Here is a 9,918-nt window from a genome sequence, read left to right as displayed (position 1 = left end):
CACGCAAATAGTATGAGCTGAAAAATATTTTGCGAAGTAAATTTTGCGTGATTAGAAGTATAGGACCTGGTCCTTGTATCTGATAAGCGGCGCAAATACACGGGTCCTCCAACATGTTGGATGCTCGGCTGTTGAATTCGCGGTGGACGTTCGCATTGACGGATCCGTGCCGAGGGTATTATTAGTGGCGAAATCGACATGACGCGATGGATTCCTCATATGCACATAACATGCCAACCATATATGTGTCGTTTGGGTAATTGAACCCGATGTTGTTATTTCTGATTATTCCTTCCAATTTTCCAAATGTGGAATTGTTTCTTCTTCCTAGCTTTGGATTTTTCCGTGAAATTTATTCTCCGTACTTGTTCCAGATCCATCAGAACTTCACGTGAGATGACTAGTGCTAGTACTTCATATGGTGATAATCTTTTGGCTGGCTCAACTCGTGTTGTTAGGAATCAGGATTTGACCCACGTGAATGGTTGTCTTGATCGGCGATCAGCTCGACGTCTTCTTTTTTCCTCGACGCGATCTGCCAGCCGATCATCAAGAGCATGATGCCCCGTGCAGGCGATAAATTTGCTCCACACAGCCGACGTTTTCGCCCCGTGTCAGCCTGGTTGATTATGGTGATGAGACCCGGTTTCTCCAATCTTTCGGCTTTAGTGATGAACTTCAGCTTGATGACGATATACGATCTGGCTGCCGATGTAGATGTCGTAGATGAACTTGATGACGATGTAGATGGATCCCGCCCGGATAACGAAATTCAGTCGTCGCTTTCCCACAGAGGCGTCAATTGACGAGGCGGCTTCTCGGCAATGCCCACCATGAGGGATTTGGGTTTAGAGAAAGACGACGATGGAAATTCCGGAAGCGAGAAAAGACACGACGTACCCAGGTTCACGTCCCCGCGGTGGAGGATCTCTACGTCCTGCTAGCAATCCACTATATGAATATATGTTTACAGGAGGCCGCCATAGGCGGAGTTGTTGTATCTAGTCCACTCTAGTTCTAATCTGCGGGTTGCGATGTCTAGACGTGTTGCCTCTACGATTTACGTTTCTGAATATGTGTGTCTAAGGGGTGTCCCTGTCTGGCTTTATTATATATCAACCAAGTTAGGATTTACAAGAGTCCTAGTAGGATTCGTATTGGAGTCTTCTTTCTTGTAATTCAAGTTGATATTCCTTGTGGGTCCAGCTTGTTGAGTCCTTGTGTTGGTCCATCTTCATAATCTGCACCGGGTATGGCAATAGCGGGTACCCGAAGGGTTATGCCCACATCAGAGACCGAGGGGACAATCAAAGCTCCAAGGCGGAGGCCAAGGGCGATGCCTCCTCGCAAGCGGTCATGCAGACGATCAAGACACTCCTACTTGATAAGGAGGTTTGAAGTGAGAAGAGGGACGAGAGAAAACTTCGGGAAAAAGAGGAGGTCATGAAGAACTGCCGTCGCCATACAACACAAGAAGCTCCTCCTTGAAGAGATCAACGGTCAAAACAGGCGCAAGGAATTGGAGCTCGCCCTTCTCACCGAGGAGGCCAAGCTCATGGCAACCCCATTGACCGACGACATGGATCCTACTTAATGGACATGGTTGGAGAAGAAGAAAATGATGACCCTTGATCGGATCACACATTAATTTGTGTTTAAATTCTTTTGGGCTATCCGTATGCCGGCAAAGCTCAGTTTTGAACTACATTGTTGTACTAATTTGGATGGTTTGATATTTTTAGCTTTTACCTATAATTATTTAATGTTTTAAATATAAACATAACGTGTATAAATTTGCGAGACCGTGGACCAAATACGGTACATCGTTAGGGCCGCTGGCAACCGCAAACAGATGAAGACCGGCGCAAACAAACCGTTCCGGATACTTTTGATGTTCGAAATGCGATCCACGGTTGAAAGTGGGCTAAGATTGACATGAACTGCGGCCACGACCACGAGGCATGCATGTGACGTTGTTACGGACAAGGCACCACTTGAAGCCATATGGTCAGGTTTGTTTCCCAGATTCAGAGAACCTGTTTAGATGATTTTCATTCTCAGGTGTGTTGCCGACTCATTGGCATATGTGAGCTGTTGGGTAGTGGAATTGGAATTCCTGTTCACGAATCATGAGTTGGTACTATGGGGACATGATTTCTGTGTGCTGAGTCAGTTGCTTTACTAATTTAGCATAAACATTGACAGGGTTTGAGGGAGATGCTAGCCGTCTGAGTCAGCACACATGCTCGATCTAGCTAGTCGATCGATCTAGTGAAGGTGCACCGCCACGGAGAGGTAATTAACTTCCTAAGACATGTGCTCTTTTGAGCAGATGACCTGAAGGCTGATCGAAGGTCCGGCCTTTCGGCGACAGAGAAGGTTCCTTCAACTGTGGTTTTGCATCGTGCCCCACATCTATCCATGGCTATGCGCACCAGTGCAATGCCTGGTGCATATCAACCGTACCTAGAGAGAAAACATCCAACCATAACGATCACATCCCAGTTGGAACAAAACACAAACCACCGGCCCATCGGTAGACACAAAGGGCACTTCCGCCTCAGAGGGCATATCAACCGTTTCTGTTGATGTGTATAAGTGAATGTCTAGCCTTTTCTATGAGTTTGAATTTTCTGTTACTTTTGCTATGTATGAAGTTTGGCAGTTTCATAGTACACATATATATATTATGCCATGAAGTGTGTTTTTTTTTTCGAGAATACACCCTGGGGTGTATTGATCACATAGAAGAAAAAGCCAGAAGGCTCACACCACACCGTTTGTGCTGTCAACAAGGATGACAGCTCCCCGAGCAAAGCCTAATCTCCATCCCTCCACGAGAAAGGAAAGGGGTCGGGAAAACCGAAAGACTCGGAGCGGAACAACCTAGCTAGACGCCAACTGAGGGACTCCTCCTTGATCCTACCCCTAATCGCTCGAGCCTCCGGCACCGCGCCGTTGAACACCACATCGTTCTGGTGCCTCCAGATACACCAGAAGACAAGGATAACCGTCGTCCAAAGGTCCCGTCTAGATCCCGAAGGACAGGTCAAGGAGGACCACAACTGGAGGAGGTCGGAGTCAACAGAAGGAAGCCATTCAATCTTCCTCCACCGAGCTTAGGCCCAAGCCCAAACCTCATGCGTGACCACACAACCTAGCAGAAGGTGCTGGATGGACTCCGGCTCCTGGTCGCACAAAGGGCAAGCTGCAGGGTGTGGAAGACCACGACGCTGTAGTCTATCCGCCGTCCAGTCAAATGTGTTCTTCAAGTTAAATTTCGCACCGATGGAATCATGTTTATAAAAGTAAGAAGAAAGAAAAGAGTGTTTTGTCTTTTGTGCACACATATGAATCACCGTGTGGACTATGAGCACTTTAGTATAAGGCAGTTCAGAAATACTAATTACAAAATAATTACCGGTCAAAATTGGATAAAACCAGTTCCATTTCCCTTCTGTCAAGATAAGTACTTCCTCCGTCTAATGGAGGTTGTTTGAGATTTATTAAAATTTGGATCTACTACATCTAAATTTTAATAAATATCAGACAACCTTTTTTTTTTGAAATGCAATATCAGACAACCTTTATTCAATGGAGGGAGTACATCGGCCTTTCATAGCTTCCAGTTTCGTCCCCATCGATGCATCCATTTCCGGTGCCTCTGCCCTCTGCCCCATGAATTCCTGCTGCTTGGCTGCATTATCTATGTAGTGTTAGTGTGACACTGACATGAGGACCATAAAGTTTATGTAGGAGTAATTAGCAACCTTTTTCCCCCAGTTCAGTGCCAAGCAGCCACATCGATCGCCGTTGCATATAAGCACGTTCTGCCCGCTCGCTCCATCTCCTCCTCGCACTTTACTATCTTCCTCTCGTCTCGTCTCCGCTATTCCCTCTCTGCGGATTACTCCATTAAATTTGCATTGAGAGAAGGGGGCAGGGCGATGAGGAACTCATCGTTGTCTGACCGAAGCTTCGTCATGGAGAGTGACGACGACGAGGACGCCGTGGAGGCCGGGAGGCAGGACGGCAGCGACGAAGAGGAGTCCGACGGGTCCTCGTCATGCGGCAGCCCGCGAGGCCCGGCCGCTGCAGGCCATCCTAGCTCCTACAGCAGCCACCAGTGGCCACAGAGCTACAGGTACGTGGCTCGCTGCAGGATGCTGTCATTGTCCACAACTTGCAAACACTTTTGGACAGTGCTTGTGCGGCAAGGGTTTAGCGGCTCTACTGTGCATACGGATATGATCCATCGAACCAATATTCTCTTAGGATTTTACAAGAATTATTGCATATAATTTCTTTGGAATATGGAACCAATATTCTCTTAGGATTCTTACAAGAATTATTGCCAATAATTTCTTTGGAATTTCAAAGATGTCATGTTTGTTTTGGTTACCCACCACCCCCAGGAAATGGGCTTGCCGGTCAAAAAAGATCCTGAAATCTTTGAATTTTGATGAGAAGCCTCTTTAAAATTTTAAATTTGAGATTTTAAATTCATGTGGTTACCTGTTGGGATTTTCCAGTAACCGGAAATCCACCCCCGGGGAGAATTTTCCTACCGGATATTTGTGTGCTCGTGCTCGTGAGTTCGATCAAGGTGGACCTGTTTGCCAATGTGGCAAACTCAGTTGGTCTCATCTCCTTACTTGCTTTTTCCAGAGAGAAGACACGCGTGAAAACCAGAACGGGAGATTAAATCAGTTAGAATTTTTTTATCAAACAAACTATCAAGAGATTATCATGCATACTTCCGATAATCTTGTTATCAGTAACATGACTTGTCTCGATCATATATCATATGTTGATCCATTTGCACAAAATTCTACTTCTTTTTTTATGAAAGGGGAACACCCCCAGCTTCATTAACAAAGCATTATGCTTCTACAACATTCCAGTCACATTACAACTATGCCATATACACTCAGCAGACGCACAAAATTCTACCTAATTGCTATTAATCTTAGTGCTCGATCGATCCAACGTTCATCGTACCGTTTTTGATAATCGCTAGCTCCACCTCAATCCATGAAAATGATGTTCTATCAGTGACAGCAATGTCGATCTCCTTCTACAGGCAGTCGATGGACATATACAGCAGCGTGCAGTCCCCCGGCCTGAGCGGGTTCCTGGGCACGCCCTCACTCGGCAGGCTCTCCGGCTCCTTCCTGGTGAGCTCGTTCCGTGGGAAGCCGGTACCGGAGATCGTCAAGCCGCTCCTGCCGACCGCCGTTGCCGTCGACGATGACCATGAGGACGCCAGGAAGAGCTCTCATCAGTACCTGCCGCCTCCGAGGAAGGCGTCGTCTCTGTTCAAGATCCCCGAGGACCAGAAGCCGCTGGGCGGGGTTGGCCATGAGGTGGGACCCTACCGTCAGTGCTCCTACACCCAGGGAGTCATGAACGGTACGTATGTGTGTGTGGCGGTAATTGGGGTCGATCGCACTTGCAGTTCTTGAAACTGAAATGATGCTGCATTGTCTTTAGTTTGGTCTGACGAAAACTGCTAATTTCTATCAATAACTGGTTTGAAATATAAAAATTTGGCGAAATTGCAAATTCCAATCACCAGATATGGTCATGTTAATATCGAAATATGTCGTACAGGTACAGCAGTCAACTTGAGAGATCCAAATGCAACCTAGGATGCTCACTTGGACATGATACATACTATGACAAAAAGATGCCATGTTTCATGTTTGCTGAACCTGGGCGCACACACCCCACATGCTGACAGCCTAACACCAAGGTGCAGTGTACAGATTTTGTGCGGTGCCACCTCCACTAAGCAGCTACTGCATAGTGTTAATATAACAACTAAAATTTCTGATTAGCTCATCAGATTCTGGTCATCTCCGTGTGATGTAGACATGCATCACATGGTTGATGGGTCAGTACAGAACCGTCATGTGAGACAGGAACATGATCACGAGCAATATAGTTAATTGGGCTATGATTGTACCCAGGTATATTGATTAACTAAGATCTGTCTCCAGAAACATGAACCTTTTCGTAATCAAAACATGCGATTTAGTTATGACGCGCTTAAAGCTCAGGTATTGAGCATCTATCTGGTCCTGTGGATATATATACAGAACACTGTCAGTGTCAGGACGTTATTTGACAAGATGTCCCTGTCTAGATACATTTGCTTGTTTGAGACTTGTTTCTTTCTATTAGCATGGCATGATCGTCCCCCTTATAGGACTAAGACAATCACAGGTAGTTTCATAAGGCACTGCCTTGCTAAGAAACTAAAACTGGATGACACAATATATGTTGCAACCTGCAAGTGGCACCAAAGATGAAAGTTGGCATCCCTATTGTGTAAACTTCCTTTCCCAACATTTATTGCTATTGAACATTGTCCATCTTTTGTTTTTGGCACGGAAAATGTTACATCTTAGTATCACTGAGTTTTTTTTTTGCGAAAAATGTTACATCTTAGTATCTCTGAGTTGAAAGATAGAAATTTACATGTGGTTCAAATATGAATTTTAAAGTTAAAGGAACACTTTTAAGAAGCGCGAATATTCGAGTTACTAAGCTTGGAAGTTTGAATCCTTAAACTGAAAGTTATAGATTCTGTCGGAAATCTCAACTTTTAACCTGTACCATTTGGAATTTTCTGGATCTTGATACATTGCATGTCATTTGCAGGAGTGAATGTGTTATGTGGTGTGGGGATTCTGTCAACACCGTATGCCGTCAGGCAGGGTGGCTGGCTTGGGCTGATGATACTGGCCGTGCTCGCCGTGCTGGCGTGGTACACCGGTGTGCTCCTCCGGCGCTGCCTGGACAGCAAAGAAGGCATCGAGACCTACCCGGACATCGGACAGGCCGCCTTCGGTACTCCTGGCCGCATCGTCATCTCGGTAACATTTTTTCCAAATCTGAATGTTTCCATTTCAGTATGTTGTAATAGTGTAGGATTATGTGCTAACTATTGTCACTCTATTCTTTGCCATCTTCTATGCAGATAATCCTGTACATGGAACTGTATGTAAGTACTTCTTTGTAACCATCTGAATTACTGAGACTTGCTATGTCAGCATAATGTTTAAGAAACAATGCTTTGACATACTACATGCTCTGCTAATGGTGTGCATCATACGATAGAGTGATTGTACTCTAATCAACATATAACAATAAACTTTTTCTCTAGAAGTAAAGTATTTCTCGCAACACAAATGCTTAACTTGACCATTGTTTTTGTTCATAAGCAAACAAAAAATAGAGATTGATTGATAAGCATATTAACAGATCCTATAACGGGATCCTAATCTTTTCATGCAGGCATGTTGCATTGAGTATCTGATATTAGAGAGTGACAATCTATCGAAGATGTTCCCTAATGCACACCTAACCATAGGGGCTTTCACCCTGGACTCCCATGTGTTATTCGCAATCCTAACTGCGCTTATTGTCATGCCGACAACCTGGCTTCGTGATCTCAGTTGTCTAAGTTTCATTTCAGGTATCAATTCACTCACCAGCTGCTCCTTTATACCAGCTGACTACATTTATGATCTCTTCTTGTGATTTTGAATTTTGTAGCTGGGGGAGTCATCGCGTCGATCGTGATTGTTGCATGCCTCTTCTGGGCTGGGCTTGTTGACCACGTGGGTCTCAACAAGGGTGAAGGCACGGCACTGAATCTCCCTGGGATCCCCATTGCCATTGGCTTGTATGGATACTGCTACTCAGGCCATGGGGTGTTCCCCAACATCTACTCTTCACTGAAGAAACGCAACCAGTTCAATGCTGTTCTTTTCACCTGGTAACCACACCAGAACCACTGTATTTAAACCTATTTTTTTGTTTGTTTGGTGATCTATGATCTCAGGGTAAGTATATGTATCTTTTCAGCATTTCACTATCCACGGTTTTGTTCGCCGGTGCTGCGGTTATGGGTTACATAATGTTTGGTGAATCCACAGAGTCTCAGTTCACTCTGAACTTGCCCCCAAATCTTGTGTCTTCCAAGATTGCCGTCTGGACTACGGTAATTGTTCTTAACAAAATTAGGAAAGATAAAAATGGTGCATTTCTTGATAGATTACAGTTGTGTTGTGTTAAGCTATGGCTCTTTTTTTAGTCATGTTCGGCTCCTCACTCTAACATCTTTTACAGCTTCTTACTAAGAATACTGGTTTTCTTTTCTGGAACAAAATATCATCATGTTGACTGTGTATGTATGCTTCTGTATTTTATTTCAGGTAACAAATCCAATAACTAAATATGCACTTACTATGACTCCTCTTGCACTGAGTTTGGAAGAGCTTCTGCCTCTGAATCAACAGACGTACCCAAACATAATTATGCTTAGATCAGCTCTGGTGTTATCTTCTCTTGTTGTTGCTTTATCTGTTCCATTCTTTGGTAAGTTTTCTTTAACATTAGTTTATTAGACCAACAAAAAATTTGGGTTTAATCAATTTTGTTGAGCATTTACAGGACTTGTGATGTCCCTTGTTGGGTCTCTACTCACCATGTTTGTGGTAAGTTTTTCTTCTGAATTTTAAGTGCCCTTCCTCCTTGTATTGATTTTTTTTCGAAAAGGGGAAAGCCTCGGTCTCTGCATAACCTCTGCGTATTGATGTGGCTAATATATGGTATTTTTAGGCGTATATTCTTCCATGTGCATGCTTTTTGGCCATCCTAAGAAGTACAGTGACTTGGTCTCAGGTATAAATTTTTTTAGATTGCGCAGTAATTATCAAGATCGTATAAGAACTCCTATTCATGAATATATTTCTTATATCATAACAACAAGCAGGAAATAAAAGTGGCGTGTATATAGGATAACTTAGGATTGAAATGCAAGTATTCTTAATTGAGAAATTAAAATCCACATACATTTTCCATCTTCTGACAAATAAACGGTTGTTTTGAATCACAGTTTTTATTTCAGTCAGATAACACGCGTACTCTTTTGGGAACTCAACAGCCTTCATTCTCCCCAAATTCAAATGTTTGTCCAAATTATATTTATTAATTTTTCATATTCCTGATATATTAGCAGAATTTTGCAGTGGATTCAAAGTTCAAATATTTGAAGACAGCCTCTAATGGACAATACATGTTTTCTCTTGCAGATAGTACTATGTGTTTTCATCATTGCCGTGGGTCTCTGTTGTGCTGGTGTTGGCACATACTCCTCACTTTCTAAGATAATCCAAAATTACAAGTGAATCCTTAGGACGCACTATCATTTCAATGTACCAAAAATTAATCTTGCACTTGTTGTAGTTTACTTTCGCGGGACATCTACAAAAAAAAATCGTGTTAGATAGGGTATGCTATTCAAGGTTAATTAGTTTGATGTCGCACTCCTAATGGGAGTATTTGTAAGGTGGCTTTACCTCCTTCTTATGTTGCGTCATTTTTGTTTGTAATGATGAGGTTTGGATCTTCTGTGTGCCCTTTAATATTCAGTTTCTTTGATTGTGATCTTCTTGTATACAACATCCAGTAATGGTGGTGTTGATGAGCCAGTTGTGATAATATAATTGATATTTGGTGCTGCCAACTTTGTTGCATATCCAGTTTTGTGGAGGGATAAAATAGTGAGGTCTTGCGAGCCTATTCGTGGGAGCACAGTATTTCTTTTTGGTCGTAAGGATGCTCAGATCGCTGGATGCTATTGGGCCAACTTTTACCCACATTCTTACCCGCTTGAGGGAGCATGCCAACTACAAGTATTAAACTAAAACTAGACTGCAAAAAAGTAATGGTGGAGGCTCAGAGACAACGTCCTAAGGAGACAAAGTCCATGATCACTTAGGTCCACATATATCTCCTTGATCCACAAAACACAATCCATGCCGAATTGCTAGGGGTAAATCTTCACACAAAGTGAGTGATATCGTGGCCTTCCTAGGACGAAGACAGCCCACACGACTAAGATGT

The 9,918-nt window shown here is 43.5% G+C and overlaps 1 protein-coding gene across 2 annotated transcripts; it reads left to right on the top strand.

Moving 5' to 3' along the window:
* The first annotated feature begins 3,717 nt into the window (after positions 1-3,717).
* Positions 3,718-9,459, top strand: LOC127331102 (amino acid transporter AVT1C). Of its 2 annotated transcripts, XM_051357173.2 has the most exons (11): positions 3,720-4,144; positions 5,084-5,412; positions 6,667-6,881; positions 6,986-7,009; positions 7,303-7,483; positions 7,564-7,786; positions 7,876-8,011; positions 8,226-8,388; positions 8,464-8,507; positions 8,632-8,694; positions 9,105-9,459. In XM_051357173.2, exons 1-11 carry the CDS (start codon positions 3,948-3,950, stop codon positions 9,198-9,200), a joined length of 1,671 nt encoding a protein of 556 aa, XP_051213133.1. In that variant the 5' UTR covers positions 3,720-3,947; the 3' UTR covers positions 9,201-9,459. The 2 variants fall into 2 exon arrangements, with proteins under 2 accessions (XP_051213134.1, XP_051213133.1); XM_051357174.2 differs by lacking the exon at positions 8,632-8,694 and having other exon boundaries at positions 3,718-4,144.
* The last annotated feature ends 459 nt before the right edge of the window (positions 9,460-9,918 follow it).

The sequence above is a fragment of the Lolium perenne genome, chromosome 2 (assembly GCF_019359855.2).
Source record: "Lolium perenne isolate Kyuss_39 chromosome 2, Kyuss_2.0, whole genome shotgun sequence".
Taxonomy (NCBI): domain Eukaryota; kingdom Viridiplantae; phylum Streptophyta; class Magnoliopsida; order Poales; family Poaceae; genus Lolium; species Lolium perenne.
Note: the sequence above shows the minus strand (reverse complement) of the source record. Positions and strands in the feature narration are given on the sequence as shown.

Excerpts from the sequence above, each read along its gene's own strand:
- LOC127331102 (XM_051357173.2), top strand. The coding sequence starts at position 3,948 with ATGAGGAACTCATCGTTGTCTGACCGAAGCTTCGTCATGGAGAGTGAC. Across the intron at positions 8,508-8,631 it reads CTCTACTCACCATGTTTGTG|GCGTATATTCTTCCATGTGC; the intron begins GTAAGTTTTTCT and ends TGGTATTTTTAG. Across the intron at positions 8,695-9,104 it reads GTACAGTGACTTGGTCTCAG|ATAGTACTATGTGTTTTCAT; the intron begins GTATAAATTTTT and ends TTTCTCTTGCAG.